The 21,741-nt window shown below is 48.4% G+C and overlaps 7 protein-coding genes across 7 annotated transcripts; 2 read left to right on the top strand and 5 right to left on the bottom strand.

Annotated features, from left to right (window-relative positions):
* Window positions 1–3,119: 3,119 nt before the first annotated feature.
* On the bottom strand, window positions 3,120–5,546 carry L228DRAFT_249552 (putative Na/H antiporter). Its single transcript, XM_018333114.1, has 5 exons — window positions 5,188–5,546; window positions 4,383–5,056; window positions 4,241–4,323; window positions 3,777–4,185; window positions 3,120–3,689 (listed from the first exon to the last, which is right to left on the bottom strand). The coding sequence occupies exons 1-5, from the start codon at window positions 5,303–5,305 to the stop codon at window positions 3,291–3,293; spliced, it is 1,683 nt and encodes a 560-aa protein (XP_018186299.1). The 5' UTR covers window positions 5,306–5,546; the 3' UTR covers window positions 3,120–3,290.
* An 899-nt stretch (window positions 5,547–6,445) lies between these two features.
* L228DRAFT_270036 (kinase-like protein) lies at window positions 6,446–7,996 on the bottom strand (the record flags this gene model as incomplete). Its single annotated transcript, XM_018335355.1, has 5 exons — window positions 6,446–6,645; window positions 6,709–6,880; window positions 6,957–7,267; window positions 7,337–7,689; window positions 7,746–7,996. 5 exons carry the CDS (start codon window positions 7,994–7,996, stop codon window positions 6,446–6,448), a joined length of 1,287 nt encoding a protein of 428 aa, XP_018186298.1.
* Window positions 7,997–8,500: 504 nt separating this feature from the next.
* Window positions 8,501–9,021, bottom strand: L228DRAFT_213295 (ribonuclease H-like protein; the record flags this gene model as incomplete). Its single annotated transcript, XM_018329978.1, has 2 exons — window positions 8,501–8,861; window positions 8,927–9,021. The coding sequence occupies 2 exons, from the start codon at window positions 9,019–9,021 to the stop codon at window positions 8,501–8,503; spliced, it is 456 nt and encodes a 151-aa protein (XP_018186297.1).
* A 1,744-nt stretch (window positions 9,022–10,765) lies between these two features.
* L228DRAFT_178307 (hypothetical protein) lies at window positions 10,766–12,003 on the bottom strand. Its single transcript, XM_018329539.1, has 2 exons — window positions 11,497–12,003; window positions 10,766–11,446 (listed from the first exon to the last, which is right to left on the bottom strand). Exons 1-2 carry the CDS (start codon window positions 11,790–11,792, stop codon window positions 10,870–10,872), a joined length of 873 nt encoding a protein of 290 aa, XP_018186296.1. The 5' UTR covers window positions 11,793–12,003; the 3' UTR covers window positions 10,766–10,869.
* Window positions 12,004–12,816: 813 nt separating this feature from the next.
* Window positions 12,817–16,458, top strand: L228DRAFT_249546 (root hair defective 3 GTP-binding protein). Its single transcript, XM_018333113.1, has 5 exons — window positions 12,817–13,456; window positions 13,517–13,966; window positions 14,029–15,333; window positions 15,400–15,839; window positions 15,935–16,458. The coding sequence occupies exons 1-5, from the start codon at window positions 13,284–13,286 to the stop codon at window positions 16,225–16,227; spliced, it is 2,661 nt and encodes an 886-aa protein (XP_018186295.1). The 5' UTR covers window positions 12,817–13,283; the 3' UTR covers window positions 16,228–16,458.
* An 810-nt stretch (window positions 16,459–17,268) lies between these two features.
* Window positions 17,269–19,110, top strand: L228DRAFT_178230 (hypothetical protein). Its single transcript, XM_018329538.1, has 2 exons — window positions 17,269–17,717; window positions 17,818–19,110. The coding sequence occupies exons 1-2, from the start codon at window positions 17,511–17,513 to the stop codon at window positions 18,880–18,882; spliced, it is 1,272 nt and encodes a 423-aa protein (XP_018186294.1). The 5' UTR covers window positions 17,269–17,510; the 3' UTR covers window positions 18,883–19,110.
* A 586-nt stretch (window positions 19,111–19,696) lies between these two features.
* On the bottom strand, window positions 19,697–21,729 carry L228DRAFT_222851 (putative GABA permease). Its single transcript, XM_018330309.1, has 3 exons — window positions 21,461–21,729; window positions 20,791–21,351; window positions 19,697–20,669 (listed from the first exon to the last, which is right to left on the bottom strand). Exons 1-3 carry the CDS (start codon window positions 21,562–21,564, stop codon window positions 19,706–19,708), a joined length of 1,629 nt encoding a protein of 542 aa, XP_018186293.1. The 5' UTR covers window positions 21,565–21,729; the 3' UTR covers window positions 19,697–19,705.
* Between the last annotated feature and the right edge of the window lie 12 nt (window positions 21,730–21,741).

Raw genomic sequence — 21,741 nt, 5'->3', positions numbered from 1 at the left:
CACTCTGTTTCCATGGTTCAGTAAAAGCCCCAGAGCAGATATCAGGGCGCGAATAGTTGAAGGCTTGAGAACGTCAGACCCTTGGGTAGGCGGCTCAATATGTGTGTGGGTCGCCGCCCGTCAAGTTGACAGCAGCGAGTACTTGACTAGCGCACCGATGCGAGTGCGCACTCTAGTAGCATTCGACATTGGTGGAGACTTTTGTGGCTTGTTCCTCCATCCCTCTTTCTTTTCCCTAGGTAGTTGCCCTTTGCCTTCTGGTCTCCATACTTGTACCCCTCCTCGTCTCCCAAGACGCAATCCCTTATCCGTCTCACAACGACCGGACCGCCCAGAAACGTGCGGACCAAGACAAGGGAATCAGGCCCACAATTATGTCCCCGCCGCTGCACCAAATTGAACGTCTGGCAGATCGCTATCCCGTTTTGAGTCATGTGTCGATATAGGAGGGTTTAGTCACAGTCCAGATGTCGCGCGTTCGGGGGACCGATCCACCTCCGCGGATCACCAACGCCAAAGGTGAATCAACTGCTAAGTGGATCTGGACTGACGTTGCGATGGATGAAAATGCAGATTCTGATTGAAATAATTGACGGTGAAACTATTCGACAATCTATCTTTCATCCTGGCGAGCTGCTCCATCTTATTCCCCTTGAATCTAGCAAAGGTTTTGGAGCAACCTAACCTCGAACCCCACCCCCTTGAGGCGCGGGGGGGAAAGACGGAGACCAGGCACCCCCATAGAATCCAAAAGCCTCAAGTAGGGACCAAGCCAAGTCCGGAATGACCCGCACCACAGCATTCAGCCGCCGCAGCCAATGGGCTCTGTCATCAGAAAGAATGCCCATGATATCCCATCAGAGCTTGGCAAGCGTTGAGGGTTAGCCGAAAATTCAAGCGCAATTCCCATGCTCTGACCTGCAGCAGGATCGTCGTTCCCTGAGCTGCGAACCCTCAGAGGAGCGCAGAGATATGGGGAGCTGGATGAGGGTGTGCACTGGCCTCGACGGTGTATGCCGTACTGGTGGTGGTGGCCTGTCGCCTTGGAACGGTCATGGACACATCAAGGAGACAGATGCGCCTAAAATTAAAGGACCCACTGTCTTAACACAGGAACGTGTCCAGGTGTCTGTTATCGATGCATTATAATGGGCTTCCATGCAATTCAAGGATAAACGCCGCTTGACCAACCCATTCGAGGAGGTTAAGACCTGGATAGGAGGGGCATGCGGGTCTCCACCGCCCGACGGTTCGCCAGCCACCGTCACACCCCACCCTGTTCCCCGGTAGCGGTCGATCGCCCGTCTCCAAACGGTGTGCAATTTCAACGTAACCGTCTTCGGCCAGAGCAAGGAACAAGAAACAACAGTTCTGAAATTCCCCAATTGACCATTACTTGCCAAAAGAGCTGCAAAAACAATACAATTGACATGCTCGCTACATGAAACATAATCCCACGATTACTCCTGCTCGTAGTCGTTATTTTCAAAACGGAAAAGATCCTGTCGATCATCCCAGTTGACATCAATTGATCGACTGAAACGCTCTTCTTGAATTGAAGTGGGATTTTCGATTCCTTTCTGTGCTTAATCACTGCTTCGCATCACTTCAATTTTCTGATGCACTGTGCACCATTGCCGGGAAGTTCAAGCCCAAGATAGGCACTCGGCGACATCCTGTGACCAGCTTAGTTCCTATCATCCCTATTGCTTTTCGTCCCAAAGTGAGTCCTCAACGGGATACCGAGACAACTAAAAGGTTGCGATTTGAGACAGCCAATGAGAAGGGCCAATTGCTGGCCAAATCACTGCGTCTGCGGTATAGCATCATCGTTAGGAAACAGGGCAGAAACGAGGCGATGATGGGGGTTGCGGTGGATGAAGAATTTGAATCTTTGGGACCTTGCAGGTAAATCAATCAGTCTATTTTGCATCAGTGTGGATCGTCATTCTCAGGCGGAGAAATGGGAAAGAATAGACAGGAATATTCGCCTCACCTTGCCCACACTTTTTCCCAGTCGCTGTCTCGTATCAGTTTGGGAAAAATGCCATCCATGGCCCCCCCATTAACTTAGCGCGCACGGTTCCCCGTCTGGGCCGAGGACTATCGAGAGGCGAAATGATAGACTAAGCCGAATGCGGATACAAAACGATAAGAAGCCTAGCGAGATGACGCCAGACGGCGTCTATTCCCCTTCTGGGGTGAATGAACCCTTGTCGGGTCATGTCATGCCCATCCACGCGTCGAAGAGGGCAGTTTCAATTCCAGGCGGGCCAGAACAATACACAGTACCCGCATCAAAAGTACGCGATGTTCAATATTCGCAAAGCTTGATCCAAAAAGCAAGGGTGACTGGCGAACATTTCACTTGATTTTTGAAGAATGTTTCAATAAAAAGGGAAGAAAAGAGGTGTGTTTAATTCCGCTCTTTAGCAGGGTGATTTGTCTATCATCGACCCTGGCACTGTCCTCGTATTGTTCCTCTCAATTTGTCAGGGACATTGTTTGTTGGTCGTTCGGGAGCATCTCGAGTACTTTCCCTTGGCCGCTTGCATCGTGGCGTATCTGCTATCGCTTGGGGGCCCCCTTGCCAGCCACTCCGCGCGGTCGTCTCCAGCTACCACGCACCCACTCAGCAGGATCTCCGACACCCTCATTCGTGGGTGCTCGTAATGCTTGACCGGCATCCGGCGTCGGCTCCTTGGTGAGCAGGGCGAAAACCGTGCTATAGCCTTTTGATTTCCAAGGGAGTTCAGAGAAGGGAAAACGCCAGGCCAACAGCCGACCGACCCCTCAGGGGAGATCATCAATCGATGCCGGTGTGACTACTTAGAAGTACACCCGGAAGGTGGCGAAGGCCCCCGCCTTCCGAGAGACTCTCCGAGTTGATGCACCATCATGGATTCGTTAAGGTAAGGCAAAAAGAGCAAAAGCACGTCTTGAAACTTTGTGCTGTGCCACTCGCCAACTCATGTGGCGGGCAAACAATGCATCATCACAAACAAGATTGCCATCCTGGAAGCGTCATCGGGTCGAAAATTCCCTGCAGGCCGACCCGACGGATGTCCATGCTGGGCATTCCCTAATCGTAGTTACAAGAAGCAACAGTAGAATTGACGAGTGGAGTGCTAAGTAATGAGCTATGCTACAATCTGATTGACAACTGTCTTCCGTCTATATTGCGGTGATCGGCCATGGAGCCATATATTTGTCTATCAAATGAATCATGCAAAAGAAGGAGCGATGCCGTGGGATTCCGTGGGATGACGTGCAGTCGTGACTTGACAGGGCTAATCGGTTCTAGCCTGAGGACTCTCCTCGTGCTGATCGCTGCTGCGTACCTTCGCCTCAGCGCGCGACAATGTACTTGTAGAAGAGAGACCCTGATGGGGGACCCAGGAAGTTGTATCTGCGCTTGACGAGGCCGAGGGACTCCCGCTTCGGATGACGGATCCGCCAATCCGAAAGACTGGCTGTGCCGGTCGTTGCGGGGATCCCTTGGCACGAGAATTCTCAGATTGACGAGGTCTCAAATTTTCTCTCTGAGGCACAACTGCCAGCTCTTCTGCGTGCTCACGGATACGGAACGATGCCGGCTCAGTCTGCTCACCTGTATCAAGTGCACTGGAAAGTGTTCGAGGCAGATAGAACCCCAATTTGCCTAATGGTATACTCAATCCATGCACAACCTGAGTCGACAAAGAGTTAGTTTTGCCAAAGTACAGAATGCACAAGGGGCGTGGTATCAAATCCGTCATTATAAGACTCTGACTCACCACGCTGCAGATTACGATGAACCAAATTACCACCGTCATAACCTCTTCCAAAGTGGCGGCATCGTCTCGAACAACTCTTGCGTACTTGACGTCACCCAAGAATTCAAGACTGACATAGAGGTAGAAGATAGCGCTGACACCAATAGGCCCGAAGAATCCGACAAACAATGCCTGTCGCAGTTCTTCAATTTGCCGAATCTTGGTATGCATTGCTAGGATGATCGGCAAGCGCCGAAATAAAAGTATGAGGATCCCCAAAGTGACGAGCCGGTACAGCGGGATGACACTGTTGTCAACAAAGCTGTGCCAAGGGCACACTGCACCGAACCATATAAAGATGGAGACGTTGAGAAGCATATCGATTGTAGGTTGCAAGGAATCGTCGAGTGTCTCTAGCCGAAACCAGTCGCTTGAAGTATGAATGAGTTTAAGCATGCCACATCAAATCAGACGAGGATACTCACTCAATAGTGAAAACGTTTCCCGCAATGAAAGCGGCGAGTACATCGTCACTGCCTATCATACCGCATGTCCCAACAATAAAGAGCTATCGCAGGTGAAATCAGTCAACAATCGACATGTCAAAAAGCCAAGGATTGATCTTACCGCCAGAGTAATGGCAAATACAAGGAAGCTTTCACGGTCGACGAATCTCCTTTCCTCTGCCCAATGCAAGAGTTCCTTGGCAATCCAACCTACTGTAGCTCCGTATATGATGCTCAAAATGATCGTGTATATCCAAGTTTCGACAAACCAAAACCCAATGGCTCTGCCGGCGCCGCCGGTCTGACCCAAGCCATGATCGCCTGTATATTTGATTAAATACAGTGCGAGGAACAAGAACGGATAACCAAGTCCGTCATTGGCACCTGACTCAGCAACAATGACCTTTTGTAGCTCTTTAGGAACATTTTTGTCGGCGAACTTGCCCTTCACAATCGTGTTTGAAAGGACAGGGTCTGTTGGAGTAATGCAAGATCCCACGGCCAAGGCATGAAGAAAGGACAAATGCGGTACTAGAGCCCATATGAGCAGGGCGCTTGAAATCCACATGGCGACCATTCCGGGTCCAAGAAGAAGAGCCAGGGTCTTCCATTCCTTCAAAAGATATTTGCTTGGCAGCTGAACTCCGGCTATGACAAGCTGAACACCAAGCACTAGTCGAGCGAAATAAAGTGTGATTGTGTTTAGAACTTCAGCCGAGCCAGCAGCATATTCGAGTGGTTTGAGGAAATTCGCGGCGTGCGGAGAGAATATGACACCTGCCAATAACGATATAACTAATTCATGATACCCGACGTCAATTAGCATTCATAGAGCGGCGCTTCTTGAAAACCAATCGTCTTTAACTCTAAGGCGGTTCGAGGAAAGCATGGCCTGGGAAATGCAGGGGCTTGCGTCAGTTACTCACGAGCTTCTGACAGATATAGCTTCTCTTTGAAGAGGTAAGATACCAGTCCGAAGACAGTTATGAAGCCTCCAAGTGTCGCACAAACAATGTTGAAATTCGTGACAGCAAGAGTCGGCATATTCTAGAGTAGTCGATCGACCGCAAAATGCCTTGGAGCTGCAGATTGAAGATCAATCAAGTATTGAAAACCGGCTCTGTCCGGCAACCTAGAAATCTTTCAAAGGATACTCATCTAAGGAAAGTTCCCAAAGAGGCCTTGCAAAAAGACACCAGATTGTGCTCTCGTTGGGTTATCGAACAAGACTATTCATATAGAATGGAGCTTCCACGTAGAAGATCATCAGAGTGGTCCAATTCTTCTTTTGCATGGGCGATTTGAGATTGGAATCCTTGACGTTGGAGGCGAAGGCCACTCGGATGTTATCAGTCGCAGCCTGGCTTCTGTTGTACAATCAGTCCTTATAAATCGGGAGAGATCCAAACAATTATCACGCGGTAAAAGAACAGGGATATAGGTAAAAAGAGCAACTTACAGAGGCCTGTCCAAATGAAGGCTACCTATAATGATGCCTTGCGCAGTGCAATTTTGACGTTGGCTTCGGCGATAAGTAAGGTCGGTATCAAATAACTGCAGATGCAGTACCTAAGATAGTAAGGTTACTAAAACGAGGGGAAGGGGTTCAAAATCGGCTCCACCGCCTTCGCTAAAACCAGTGAGTTTGAAGTGCCACCCCTCGCCCGAAACATAACCCCAGTACTCCGCATATACCACATTAACTTTCCGATTCGTCCCCTTCAACTGATGTACGAGGTATTCCGTGCTTCATATAAATATTGGATTAAGAAGTTAGTTTTTTGCTAATTTATATCAGAAATTGAGAAAGAACAAATAATCATCAGCTGTAGTTGGTATACTTTTCTCCCCGTTGCAAGCAAAAACGGAGCGAGCCGAAGGCATACCGTGGGATCGAGCAGATAGATGGCAATCTATAAAATGAAGGAACATTCCATTTGGGTGCCAATGATATGCTTGGCGAACGTGGTTCTAGAATGTTTCCCTTTTGTTTAAAAAAATAAAAAAAATAGAATAAAATAAATTTTAAAATTGAACAATTTTCAGTGTGTAACTGAAGATGATCTATGGACTAATAAAAAGTCGGCGGACAGCCACGAACGATCGAGACAATATATGAATGCTGTACTCTATCTTAAAAAGAAATCAGGCTATATACAAGGTCCAAAATTTCCAATGATCAAATCATATGGCAGGGTCTGTGTTATCAAAGTCGGTGTAAAGCCATGGATCGCCGAGTAATTCTTCTGCGGCGCTCCGCTCTTCTGGCTTCCATTTCAGCATCCGTTTCACAAACGCAATAAACATTTTCTTCTCTTCGCCCTTGACATTCGTGAGTGTAGTCTCGAAGCTAAAGTTTGTAGGGATGTCTATGCCTTTTAAATCTATACACGCCATATTAGATCATCATCAACGCAAGATATTTCTTAGATGCTTGTCCGTCTTACCTCCAGCAGCGTCGTAAAACTTTTGAGTTCGTCGTCCCTTCTTCAATAGCTCTTGTGGAGGGGGGCCGAGTAAAGCAGTAATATACGCAAGATGCTTCCCATCCTCGTACTTCCGGTCGACACGTGGAGCGGCTGCTTCAAAAAGTGCCTTTCCCTCAAGAACATCCCACAGCTAGCAGGGTTCGATTAGCCTTTCACTCAAGGTGGATATACAAGTTATTTCAATAACTTGTAGTACAGCTACATACCATGACTCCTAGATTCCATATATCAGCACTATAACTGTAGCCTGCGTCAACTATTACCTCTGGTGCTCGGAGGGCCTGTGCCTGAATAAACCCGGAGTTTGGTTCGTCTCCTCGGACGGCGAGGTCAAAATCGGCAATAGTAACTAGACCGGTGGTCCCAACTGGCGGCCCCAAGTCATTTCGAGACATATAAATGATTCGCCCATCATTAAGATGCTTTTGTGGAAATGGGTTATGGAACTCATCCAAGACATTCTGCTCAACGATTGATTTATTTTCAATCTTTACCATAATATTATCCGGCTTTAGATCTATAGGAACAAATTAATTTAAGAGGAAATTGAATAAATAACAGAAAAGAAATGAATGAGTGATCATACCGGTGTGTATTATATGGCATTCAGATTGGAGGTAAGATAGCCCTTGCAGAATCATCTGAAGCATAATTTTGAGCAATTCCGGTGGTATCACATCGCCCTGCCATCTTTGACGATATATCCATAAGGGCTCGCGCAGCAGTTCAAACACTAGACAAGTATGATCTCCTGAAGCAGTCTGGAGCGTAAAAGAGCCTAATAATTTTCGGACAAAGTGCCAGCCTTCGTGACGCGAACGCCGTTTTGAAATGTGCCTAAGAATGTTCAATTCCCCCTCCGTAGCTCTTTGGTGCAAGCGAGGCCTTGATCTAGCTAGAATCTTGATTGCGACATATCGTTCTTCCGACCAGCGCCATCTATATTCCAGGGAATCAGCTTTGAGAAGGCGGAGACAGAAGTAAGTGTCGCGAACTGGTAAAGATCTCTTGCAAGCCAGACAGTTGAGGTCACCCCATAACCAAGCTTCGTAGCGATCTGGTACCGGTTATTGAGAACTTCGCCCAGTCGAGCGGGATAGAATCTCGAAATGTTATAGTAGGGCGTATTCTCTTCTTCTACGAGCTGTGACGAATCAAGGCGCGGTGCAGTCGCACTGGGCAGCGGCCAAGCCTTACGTCGTAATGCTTTCAAAGGACTCGAAGTCCAATTTCTAATAGCAAGCATTATCTACCATCATGTATCAACGAGGGAAATGAAAGTCCTTATTTTTGAAGAAGCTCTTGTTTTTATGCATTAACCCCGTGTAAAATGGGGATGTTGGCGACGAAAGGAAGCCGTTTGGTAGGCGCGGACCCGGGATATTCGGTTATGTCTCCAAATATAGCGGGCGGCAACCTTAACGGAGGCCTCCACCGTGCGCTAAATAACGGCATCTAAACCTAATGGCCTATCCAGGCTGAAGCTAATGGCTCGAAGCGATTTCTGTCTTCAAATAGGAACTGTGACGCCAATTGTACTAAAAAAAAACAAACAAACTCCCCTCGTGATATCATGAGATAGGAGAAAAGGGATAAGAGCCTGATCAAAAGAAGAATGATCTCATCCAAGGAATCCGCGCCTGTCTGCAAAAAGCATCAGAGAAAGAATCCTACAGAAAGTCGGTGAGATGCGCTGAAAAACGAGTTTCCGCATTGTGAAATATGCAAAAAGACTTGAAGATCGCCATGTCTACCTCGCCTTTCGGGCACCATTGACAGCAAGCTTATCCGCTTCAATGTTTCCTTCGTGATCCGCATGACCTTTAAGCCAATGGAAAAGCGTCTGCACCTTCAATGCATTGCGCTCCTCGATGTTCGAAAGAATGGCCTCGATTAGATCTCGATTCTCTACCGGCTTTTTCTGGGATGTTTGCCAATTATTCCTTCGCCAGTTGATGTACCACACGGTAACGCAATCAATAGAGTATCTGCTATCAGTAAAGATGGTAACATCACGATGTTTTGGCGCAATCTCCAGTGCTCGGAGAATCGCAGTGAGCTCAGCGCGTTGGTTTGTCTGGCGCGGCCCAACTAGAGCCTCAGATATGTTCCTGGTTGATTTCCGTCAGCACACCGCATGATACTCTCAGAAGGCACCTCGAATGTCACGACCTACCTTGAATCGCCACTCCCAAAGTATACGCCCACCCCTGCGAGAGCACCATTTATACCGTTGCCCAGAGAACTGCCATCAGTGTAGATGCGAAGCATACCGCCTGGAGATGCGCCGTTTGGCATGAATTTTGTCGCAGCTCTTTGGGCCTCATTCTTGTATTCGACTTTGCCCGTCTTAGGATTGAAAAGAATATTTGGATCAAAACCATCGACAGCGCCTGGCGGCAGTGGCCCCGTTCCCGGCTCGACGTCGTGATGGAGAGGGGCCCTCAACGGATCAAGATTTACATTCGATGCCGGAACGTCCTTCTTTCGCCTCTTGTTCTGGCCTTCTTCGTCACCGGCACGCGCACCGTCGGATTTGCCGTCCGCAACAGAAGGCGAGGAACCCTCAGGTTGATTGGTTGAACCTTCTTTGTCGCCTCTGAGAAAGGCCTCGGCCTCTGCTCGACTGATAAAAGACTTGTGCTTTGGCTTAATCCACCCAGTAATCTGCTTTTGGGCCGAAGGCCAGTCAGTATAGACACCGGGGACACGGCCATTGCGAACTGCATAGTATTTTGGCGCTTCCGTTGACGACGAGCTGTTTAGACTGGAAGCGGGGCCAGCCAAAAATTTCTCGGCATCAGCTAGTGAACTAAAGGACTTGACTGCCAAATAACCTTGGTTAGCAAGTGACTCGATCTCTAATTTGACCTATTTGATAGCTTACATGTGGGGTTCTTGAAGCCTTTTACTTGAGCCAGGCAATCAGACCAGCTGTGATAGATGCCAGGACGATGGCCAGCTCGAACCGAATAAAACTTCGGTTCCATTGTCCGTTTTCGCTTCGTGCCACCAGATGATACAGTATCAGTGGGAGATGCTGCCTGCGAATGTAGTTCATGCGTCGGTGTGCGTCTCTCAAACTCCACGGAGACGGATGGTGAGGCAGGTGCTGGCGTAGAGGTTTGGCGAGACATGGTGCTCACAAGGAGAGGAGCCTGTACAATCTGTTTGGGAACGTTCCGTGAATATAACGCACTGGGCCAAGGTGCAGGAGATATTCTCCCCTGGATAGTTCGGGTGAAAAAGGCCCGCAGATTGGAATAAAATAGGAAGGGTATAATTGCGACGACTTTTATCTAGTTCAAGGTGGGGACGCGGACACGGTTTTCTAGGTTAAATACATAAGCTCATGATCAGTAAGGGTGACATCCTTCTAAAGACAGAGAAGGTGGCTTATAGGATAAATATCACCTACAATAGCGCTCTATTGAAAGCAAATCCTGAGTGAATGCTGCGCAAGCGGGAATCAGCCACTGCAGGCCACTCTCTCAGACTGCTGTTATAAGGGTAATGTGTAATGGTCAGAAACAGTAAGTCCCATTCACAGGTGGGTATTTCTTTGAGAAGAGCTCTAGATCAGCATGAACGAGATTTGGCGAGCCAACCTGCTTTCAAACCAGAGGTAGTGAGTATTATAATGTTCTTGGAATCAATAAAGCTCGAAATTCGTCTTTGTCACGTCCCGTTTGTTTTCCTGAACTTGAGGGGAAGCTTACCCCGGTAGCCCATCCCCCCCGGAAGATGCCGGTAGGCCCGTGGCTTTATAAACCCCACAGATGGAGATGCTATATGGCCGACAGCAACAAACACGCGAATAGCAATAACTACAATATCTTTTTAAATGTGATAGTCTTTGTATTCCATGCAATATTCTTGGTTATAGAATACTTCAAAAGAGGCACTTGCTGAAGCAAAGGGACAACAAAGTGGCTAGAAAAACTGTCATTTAAACATCAAAATTACCAGTTACAGAGCACTATGACCTGTATCCTTAGATATCTGCCCTGAGAGGCTTCAAGGGAATATAGGCTAGATGTTGAAGCCGCAATTCCGATGGTCAAACAGCATGTACGCGCGGAAAACGTGTTTGCGAATTATCAAGCCTTTTTACTTTTGTCAAAAACGACATGGGACAGCGGACCAGGCAAGCGCTACATCGGACTCTGCTACGGATGCCACAGCAAAACCCTTGTCCGCAATCAGTTGGAATAGCCGCCTGACACGCTGTCGCTGTTCGAGCGCATTAAGTTCAAGTGAGATAGCAGTCAATCCAGGAACGGCAAAAACCGCGCCAAATTTTGCGGTTGGGAGCCACCACTCTGCAAACCGCAAAGCCTCAAGGGCATGCTCTTTGACCGACTGTTGCGGAAGAACTGGGAGGTCTATATCAAGTAAAGCCCAGAGAGGATCGATAAATAAACGAGAAATCAAAATCATCGAACAGTGATAATATAGCGTATTTGGCTTTGGCTGATCTTTATTTCGCGTCCATAAAAATGGGGTCGCCTCCTGGCACGCTTGTCGAAGATTCCACGCCTCTAGGACAAATCTTCTGCCCAGCTCCTTGTTGGATTGTGGGGCATTTTCGGTGCTGGGATATTTGTTGAATGGTTCGCTTTCAAGCCCACCCCCAATCGGGGCCTGAAGGATCTCCATCGGAGCCAAACGGATTTCATGAAGCCACTCTCCAGATCTGGATAAATCAATAGCAGTCCAGAGACGAAGTAGAAGAGATGAACTCACTGCTTCTTGAGCCTTAACAGTCGAGCAAGAATGCTATCAAAGACCCCCGTTTTTTCAACGACTGTTAATGGCACATAGCTGGCAATAGTGCACATAGTCTGACTCCACTCTGGGTCGGCCACCACGGAGTCCTCGTCAAAGAAAGCAGAGCACATCATTTCAACAGTTGAATAAAGATGAAGCAGCGAGGCTTCAAATCGGTTTGAGAGACCCTGCTGCTGTCGTTGTTGGCCCAGTGGCCGCAGTGTTTGCCTCAGAAAGTTGTAAAAACGGGTGGCTGATTTGTCCAACATCATCTGGTTTGTGATAAGCAGGTTGCGTGTCCGGAAAAGTCGTGATCAAATCATAGCTTACTTCAAAGAGGCTGAGAAGAAGTGCACAGACAAACATTTCGTCAGGGACCATCGCAGATGGATTAGAGTGCACGCATCCAAGCAGGTCGTTCTGTGAGCGACTGTAGGCAGTCATTGCTGCTATATAGCTTTCACCTCGACCTTGTAGTTCTGCCGGCCACTTGGCATTGGCCATCGCTGCCCCGACCGCAATGGCAGCATCACATATCATTGAATTGCTTTGAGTGACGGCACCGATAGAATCATACGAGAGCGCGAGAGTCCAGGGATTGTGTTCCGCTGATCCGACAAACGAAAAGAAACACGGAATATACACCGAGACGGGATCAGTTGGGACTAGAGCTTGAGGTTTAGGATTCAGCACCCATGAGGCGTCAACTATTGTTAGCTGACTGGCTTTCCTGGGCACGCGGAGCTCGCATCTTATATTCCGGTCCTGGCAGGTCGAACATGGGATTATCCCATCACACTTTGCAAAACGCACTTCAGTCAGCCACCTGCATGTTCCGTCACTGGGTCTTTTGGTCGTCTCACTCTCAGATGCTTCAAATGGCAGTGGAGGCATCGATGGCTTCTTCTGCGACGCCCATCGCGAGGTCCGCAAGGCCTCGCTTTGCGCGAGGCAGATTGAGCAGATGGCTCCAGCTTGGAATTGATAGCCGCCAAATCAAATATCAATATGTAGATTCCATTCGATCGTGGTGATGGAAGCACGGCCTTTGAGCCACTTATTCCACTTGTTCACAATGGTTTTTACTCGCCCCGGGTTCATCAAGCAACATTCGATATATACCTTCGGTACCTAGGTAATGAAAGTGTATCGTTGCCTATAGAGCCCGCTTCCGAGGGCTCGTATCCGGTAGCTAGTGGCAAAAGCTAGATATCATAGCGAAAATAGGCCTGACCAAGGCAATGGTTCCAAGTTGAATGAGTCTAACGGCACGATTCGAGATATTTGAAAAGAATCCAGATATGTGCAGATTTTCTTGTAATTTTGTTACTGACCAAAATCTTGATATCTGATCAATATCCGATTTTATAGCTGAAGAGGAGCAGGAATCGAATCATTCTGTGGGGAAGTGGAGCTTCAGTAGCGCAGGCTGGCCCACCAACCAAAGATACTGGAAAGTACCTCTGTATACTTCCTTATCTATTTATTAATGAGGGAGATCAGGTATTGTTGGGTTCTCTAAGGTCTCCACAGTGCGTCCTTGTTGACGTTCCCCCAAGCTCTCCTGTCACCTCTCTAAGGAATCCCCAAAGTCTCCAGATCGACAGCGTCTCCCATCTTATCCTTCACATCCAGTCCAGTGCAGACCTGATCCCTGCCAATATTGTTTTCATGGCATACATTTCAAGTATCATATAACAGAATCTTCTTCTTTCGAGTTTGGACCGAGCACCTATACATTATTTGCCTAGGCGCGATCAATCATGGCCTCTCCCCAACCTAATGGCAATAACCATCGTCCGTCGGTCTCGAATCGCTTCCCTACAGCACCTTCCGTCATGACGGCAAATGGGCATTTTGCCTCGACCGGCGATAGCCCGGGGAGCGAGAAATATGAGCACGGCATACAGGTGGTAGATGAGGATAAGGTCTTTAAGTGAGCATCCCCGTCTTTAGTCCGACTCGGGCAGAGCCTGACCGCATGATCATGATACAGCCCCAATCTCATGAGCTACCTTTCTATCCAAAAGGTCCTTCCTGCAGGATTCAATTACCACTTGATATCCGTCTTTGGCTCCCAGTCAACCGGCAAATCGACGCTTTTGAACCACCTTTTCGGTACCGAATTCAATGTCATGTCTGAAATGGAACGGCGGCAGACCACCAAAGGAATCTGGATGGCTAAAAATCGGAAAGAACACGCAGATGATCAAGCGCGTCGCATGGCCGAGAATATTCTTGTCATGGATGTTGAGGGCACTGATGGCAGAGAGCGCGGAGAGGACCAGGACTTTGAGCGCAAGAGTGCATTATTCGCACTTGCAACGAGTGAGGTGTTGATCGTCAATATTTGGGAGCACCAGGTCGGGCTGTACCAAGGAGCGAACATGGGTCTTTTGAAAACGGTGTTTGAGGTGAACCTGCAGCTTTTCCTAAAAGACAAGACGTACGATGCCCTTCGGCGGTGATGTTTGATCGTGCTTGTGTGGCTGATTATTTTTGCTACAGCTCCTCGCCTCGATCGCTCCTCTTTTTTGTCATTAGAGACCATATCGGGACAACACCATTGGCAAATCTACAGGCAACCCTAGTCCAGGACTTGCAGCGCATCTGGTCTTCGATCTCCAAGCCCTCAGGCCTCGAGCAATCCAAGATTGAAGACTACTTCGATTTCGCTTTCGCTGCGTTACCCCACAAGATCCTTCAACCGGAGAAATTTGTTGACGAGGTAACGAAACTGGGTGCGCGATTCCGGGAAGGCTACAGAGACCCAAAGAAGGCGGCATTTCACGACCAAGAGATTGATGGTGGGATCTTCCTACCCGAGTATCACCGTCGGATCCCTGCTGATGGGTTTCCCGTCTACGCCGAGGGCATTTGGGACCAAATCGTGAACAACAAAGACTTGGATTTACCAACTCAGCAAGAGCTGCTTGCACAGTTTCGATGCGACGAAATTTCCCGTGAGGTCATGGTTGCATTCGACGTCTCAATTACGCCATTCGAAACAAAACAAGCCGATGCGGCACGACTTGGGAAGCAGGAAGCATTAGTGGGCTTGGGTGATGCTATGCGGTCATCGAGGATGACGGCAATCAAGGACTTTGAGACTGAAGCCAGCCGATACCACAAGGGTGTTTACTCGCTCAAGCGCTCCGAGTTACTAGAAAAGATTGACACCCGACTAAAGCTTCTTTTCCATGGCCATCTTAACGCGTTGCATAAAGCCGGGGTAGACTCTTTCAGCACAGCAGTCACTATGTCCGTGAAGAATGGCCAAAAGAAAGGGACAAATTATGACTTTGCTCAGATTGTGGAGCAAGAGAAGACGGCCGCGCTCAAGGCGTACGAAAAGCAAGCACAAAGCGTTTTGGTAGAAGGCGCAGCCTGGAGCGAGTATTCTGCCGAATTAAGTCTTTTCCGAAAGGAGCTGGATGATGTGAGCACGCGCCTTCGCAGAGAGGAGATGCGCCGTCTCGCAGCTCGCGTTGAGAGATGGGTCAAATCACGGCTTGCAGAGTCTGTGGGTCTTGAATTTAACAAATTAGGATCTGGCCGTGGAGGTTCTGGCGCTCCAGAATCTGGAGAAAAGCCATCTGAGCAGGATCTCTGGGATCGCATCTGGAACGTCTTTACGAGCACTGTTGGCGACGCTGAGACGCGGTTTACCGAACGCGCGGCAAGCTTTGACGCCAGCCCGGAGGAAGTTGAGGTTGGACTCTGGCGGTTGCGGAGAAAATCATGGGGAGTGCTGCGTGCAAAGATTGATGAAGAAGTCATGGAGGGGAATATTCTTCTAAAGTTGCGTGAGAAGTAAGTTTTCGTCACCATGTCCGACCACAAGTATAACGTGCCAACAAACTTTTCCGCCGCTTCTAGTTTTGAGGACAAATTCCGATACGACGAAGCGGGAGTGCCTCGCATCTGGCGACCCACAGATGACATTGAGGGCATCTATACGAAAGCCCGAGAATCTACTCTGACGCTCATTCCACTACTCTCACGATTCCGTCTTTCCAGCACATCTGCTCCACCACCAATCGACGCCTGGATTGGTAATGCCCCTGCATCCGTTACTCCTGCCGATGAAGAGGACTTGACGCCCATAGGAGGCGTCGACGAGGATGAAGGAAAGAGCCTCGAGGAAGAAATGACAGTCTTGGGCGACGCCAAGAGGCAAGATCTCAGCGTGCGATTCAAAAAGATGGCTGATGGAGTCTACGTTGAGGCAAAGCGTGGAGCCATTGGCGGTATCACGCAGGTGCCCCTATACTTTTACGGTCTCCTTTTGGCATTAGGATGGAATGAGATTTGGGCCGGTAAGTAGCATGCTTCAACCAGCTTTCCTCCCATGAGGTCGAGCAGAAATATTTCGGCGAAAAAACAGTGTGCTGACCGAATTGCCTCTCTACAGTGCTCCGCAATCCCATATATTTTATCTTTTTGATCTTTATCGGCATTGGCGCCTACGTAACCTACACGCTGAACCTCTGGGGGCCTATTCTCCAGATGACTAATGCCGCGTCGCAGCAAGCCTTGGAGCTAGGCAAAGACCGATTACGTGAATTTTTGGAGTCGTCTGATACGGGGCGACAAGCAATGGCCATGTCGGGCCGGAAAGACGCCGAGTCAATCGGAATGGACGATTTGGACCGCGATGGCAAGAACCCGTCACAAGAAGCCGCAGATGAGGATGATGACATCTAAAATAGTACCTCTTTTTGTACGAATGTAATTTAAATCAACATCTGTCTTTGATCAGATATGAGTAGGACATTTGGAAGATCAGTCTTGTTCATTTCGTCCTGTTTCAATGTTTCATATAGAAACTGTTGTTTCTTTTGGATTCGCTTTCTAGTCTCCTCTTGCCATATTAGCTCGAGATCGGAATGTATTAACTTCCATGGACATATCTCTCCTGGATTCCAATTGGCCACTAAAACATGTAATTCTCTAAAGTTTGCTTCATTCTCATAATGAGTTGTGCATCTTCGGTTCTCTCTTCCCTTTTTGAGGAATATTGCCGCATCATGATCAATAAGAAAAGCAGAATCTTTTCATGTCGCCCAGTCGGAGCTATGGTTCATCCGCCTCCATTACCGCTAGAAGCAAAAGTTGAGTCAACTACAATATCGCATCATTTAGCTCTCAACAAGATGCGTGAACGATTAATTAACCTCGTACAAAGTTAAACTCTCTCGGACACGCCGAGCAGCGTTCCTCGGTCCTGGGCAGTGGACGCGGAACCGAGATCCGAGGTTCCTTTTGACCCTGAAGAAGCTAAACCTTATCGAACCCCCTTCACCCAGTTAATCCGACCGATCGGAGCCGGGGATGGCCGTTCTCCCGGGGTAATTTCATTTTCACTGTTTTGCTCCGAAAGAGAGAGAGAGTGTGTGTGGGTGCGTGCGTGAGTAAGTGAGAGAGAGAGCGAAGGAGAAAGGGCAAGCGCTTCTTGTTCATTCCGTTTTCTTCTATCCGGGCTACATATTTCATACAATTCATAAACTGCAGGTCAGAAGTTGCGGAACACCACGATTTCGGGCTTGGGCTTGTACCTGGCGAACAAACTCCGAAATACTCCACAAAAGTACAACTACCCAGCCAAAGACAAGGCTGAGACGGATACAACTACAACTACACGTATCGGAAGAGATTCAGAGGACGGATCTAGATATTATAGCTTTACTCGCCGCGAGCCTCGCATGTCATCCGGGAGTGAAGGCTGGCTGCGGAGATTCTATGATATCTGTGTTTGCATCTGGACCTGAGTGAAAGTTGGAAAGACAGCTACAAGTCAGAGGAATTGCGCATTCTGCATTTCGATTTACGCGATATAGAACAGTACACATTGGCACCGGGATACAGTGCACCCAACTGCGCTGCGCTGAACTGCTTCATTATTTCAAACACAGCATTTTCGAAATAGACCGCGGAACAAGATCTCTCTCTCCTTTTCGAAATAGACGTCTAGACAACATCATACCAACATGTCATCTACAGCAACGCCGCTCGTCCCCATCGTCGCCGTATCGGCCGCTATACCTCTCCTTCTTGCGCTTCGAGGGCAGTCGCTGAGCGAGATTCCTTCGGCAGTTATGCGGACACTGTCTCTTGACGGGACCGGTTCGGTGTGGAAGATTTTGGCAGTGATATTTGCGCTGCTGAATATCAAAAGTTTGCCTTTTGTTTGGCATGTACGTTTTTATCCGAAAAAAAAAAAAAAAATTATACCTACTTTGCTCCTTTTATCAACACGTTTTGTGGCGAGCAAGGAACTGACGTTATTCCTCAAAGCTCCGCGTCTTCTCCGCCCTCGGACAGCATTTCTATATCCAACCCAAGAAACCCTCGCCATCAATCCTCTTCAAGACGCACATTCTGCGCTCTCGTTCACCGGCCTTTGAGTGCGACTACAATATCCATAAATCCAATTCCACATATTTTTCCGACTTGGACGTTAGTCGGACACACGTCGTGGCGTCAGTGCTGCGACACGCCATCGTTGAGACCGCGCGGCTGACTGAACTGCCCGATCCTTCTTCATCCGGCGCCTCAAACTCGACTATCCCAGCAAAGGGCAAATTCGCAATCGCTCTTGGCGCCGTCGCCGCCGTGTTCCGCGCTGAAATCCAACCATACCAAGCATATGAAATCCGCAGTCGCGTTCTCACGTGGGACCGCAAATGGGTGTACATCATCAGTCACTTTGTCCAGGCTCGTCCTCGTCCCACTCTCCTCTCCAAGATCTTTGGCGGCGGCGGTCGTCGCGGCAGTAAATCAGCTTCATCCTCTTCCTCCTCCTCCTCCTCTGCGGCCGAGAAACCGCCCAAAATCTACGCATCCGCGATTGGAAAATACGTCCTCAAAAGGGGCCGTCTGACTGTCCCGCCGGAACTTGTCCTGTCCAAGGGCGGACTGTTGCCACCCAAACCTGCCGACTTTCCATCATCATCATCATCATCATCGCCATCTCCCATCTCCTCAGCGTTGTCAGTCCCGTCTGGCGCGTCACAGACCCCGTCGTCATTGTCCTCCTCACTACCCTCCGCATCAGCAAGCCCAGCCACTCCCGCTGAAGCCTCTGCCGAGTCCTCAACCAGCAATCTCAATGGCGCCGTCGAAGGCGCAGTCTTCCAACTTTCCACCGAAGGCGCAGAAGCCGTGCTCGATGATTCTCTTGAGCCCGCGCCTACGTCTTCCCGCCAGGAGTTCGCAGACGAATCCAAGCCTGCCGGGAAAGCAAACGCGGAGGAGTGGACATATGCACGCATTGAAGCCGAGCGGGTCCGCGGTCTGCGTGTAGTAGAGGCGTTTGCCGCATTAGATGCATTGCAGCATGTCGATGTTGATTTTTCTTAGGTTTCATTTTTTCTGAGATTTATTGATGCGAACTAGGTTTTGTTGCATAGGTCTATGGCTTTGATTCTATTTCTTACGTCTATGATCTGGTTTTGTTGCACGGGCGTGAATTGAAGTATTTTGCATACCTTCGTCTATGAGTCGCGTTCTTGTGCGCATAAGGATACAGTTCACCTCTAGAAGGTGGACGGCACGCATGCGGGATCAGATCTGGGATTCTATCTGTTGTCCCCTTTCTTTCTTCCCTTTTTATGTTTTCTCCTTTCGTTGCTGCATCTTGAACGTGTTTGTCTCGAGGACTGTCACCGATTGTGAAGCTAGACTATCATTATCTTTATCCTTATTCTTATCCTTATTCTTATCCTTATTCTTATCCTTATTCTTATCCTTATTCTTTTTTAAATTCTTTCATTATTTTTTTTTTTTTTTTTTTTTTTAAATATCTTTTCGGGTTACTACAAGTATGCGGTAGATATTAGATTACCTAGCTTATCTAACAAGGATTTTTTCTTTTTCATAGCAACGTTTCTGGACAGTCTTAAAGTACCTATAGAGTAAAGTAGAACCCAATACCTAAAAGTGGAGAAAGATGAAGGTATAAAAATTTGTGTCATGTTTGTGTAAGATATGTGTAAAACAATAATAAAAGGTGTAAGAAATAAATAATAATAGAAAGTGAAGAAATAAAAAGACGTAAAGAAGTGAGATAAAACAAAACAAAATAGAATATATAAGGGAGAAAAAAGTAAATAATAAGCTTAAAAAAAGAAATAATATACTATAATAAAAAATCATCTAAAACATTGTCTAATAAGGTCGTGGTTTATATCGAGGATTCCGTCTTTGACTGCGGCGACCCCTTTTCCGCCGCACCCCCAGCAGCTGCCGCTGCCGCTTTACTTTCAAGATCCGCGGGAGGAGGATGCCCAGAGACTACACCAACATCTACATCTTCTGGAGACATGTCCTTTTCCACAGGGGGGCCGCTGAAGCCGGATCGTCCTCTGATGAAATACCACACGATACTAATCGTGGCGAAGCCGGCAAAAACGACACTGGCGTAATTCATATCCGTCGCATCGACAGGCAGGGAGACGGGCATGCAGAAAAGCACAACCGCAAGGGCGATCCACGCAATCGTGAGCGCATTAATGACGAATCCAAATTTTCCCAACGAAAAGGTAGAATCCCTGACGAGTTTCCTGCCGCGCATCAGGGACACGAGAATGGGAATACCATATGATGTGGAGAGACAGATGGTCGCGACGCCCGTAAAGGAATTGAACGCCGCAGACGAACCAAAATAAATCAGACCAAGCAAGCAATCGACGACAGTAGAGAGAATGAGCCCCCACAGCGGAATGTCAAGCGTGTGGCTGACGCGGCTCCATAGTCGACTGCCGGGGATGGCTCTGTCGCGGGCAAAAGCATACGTGCAGCGACTGGCGGCGGTAAGAGCGCCGACGCCCGCGAAGAAAAGAATGCCGAGGATCAGGAATAATAGGCCAAAGCCACCGCCTGCGGAGCCGGTCACGGTCTTGAAGAGCAGACCGATGGGTTGACCGTTCTTCACGTTCAAAAGGGTGGCGATGTCGGGCAGCACGAAGAGGATTGGAATGAGATAGATGACGCCCGTGATGCCGGCGGCGGCAACGGATAAGACCATGGCTTTGGGTACCTCGCGGTGCGGTCGCTGCACTTCTTCGCACATGGCGGCGACCATACCGTACCCGGTCAAGGTGTATGCTGCTTGTAAGAGGCCGACGAAAAATGCCCAGCCGGTGGGCCTGTGGTTTTGATACTGGTCAGCTTTTGGGGTATTGGGGAAAAAGGAACGGAAAGAAGAAAGAAGAGAAGAGGAAGAAAAGAGGAGGGGAGAAGGTGAGAGAGGTGAAAGGAGAGGTTTACCATCCACTTGCAGAAGCGTCATAATGACCAAAAACAAAAGCGCCGCTGCGCCGGTGATCGGCCATGGTCAGAAGAGTCACGAGAATGATCAAGACGGAGGCGGCTGTCCAGTAGATGCATATTTTATTGATCAGATCAAGATACTTTGATCCGAATGCATTGACAGAGAAACAGACAAGCATTACGGCCCAGTACATGAGCACAGTCTGGTACTGGTTGGGCACAAAGTCTTCCCGCCATAGCGTTATTGCAGAGAGAATCAATTGAGCGCCAGAGAAATTGATACTCGTTGTGACGGTCCAGTTGCCCACAAGCGTGAGCCAGCCAGTGACCCATGAGGCAATAGGAGCATACTTTCTCGTCGACAGCATTGCGGACCAGTAGTATACTCCGCCAGCGGTAGGATACACGGCGCATATTTCTGCAAGTGATGCAGCAATCGACAGGGATATAAGAGATACTAGAACCCATCCCCATATGATGGTCACCGATTGGCCATCAGTCAATGTAATGTATAATGTTGTGCTTAGACCAAATGGAACGGCCATAATGGCAAATGATCTGCGCGGGCATCATGTCAGCTGTTATGCCTCTGTTTGGATCTGGTGCCTGCAAGTGAATCTGGAAATTATGGACGGATCCTTCAACATTCGGTTCGGGTTATGCTTACAGCCCTAGAATACTCATCATGCTTAAATTGCGGGGCAATTCAGACTTGTACCCCATGGCGGCCAAGGCCGCATCGGCCGAGGCGTCAACAGAATCTCGCCCCATGTTGATTCTTCAAAAGACCCTCGTTTTTCTTGCAGAATCTGACGTCACTCAGTGAAAGAGTCTTTTGTCCAAGGAGTGTCAAAGTAATTCGCGATTGTAATACCGTTCAAAAGAAACAGAAAATCAATAAACTGCATCAATGGAGAAGAAAGCGTGAAAAGAAAGTCCTGCAAGGTG

This window comes from Xylona heveae (assembly GCF_001619985.1).
Source record: "Xylona heveae TC161 unplaced genomic scaffold L228scaffold_9, whole genome shotgun sequence".
NCBI lineage: Eukaryota > Fungi > Ascomycota > Xylonomycetes > Xylonales > Xylonaceae > Xylona > Xylona heveae.
This window is presented reverse-complemented; position numbering and strand designations above follow the sequence as displayed.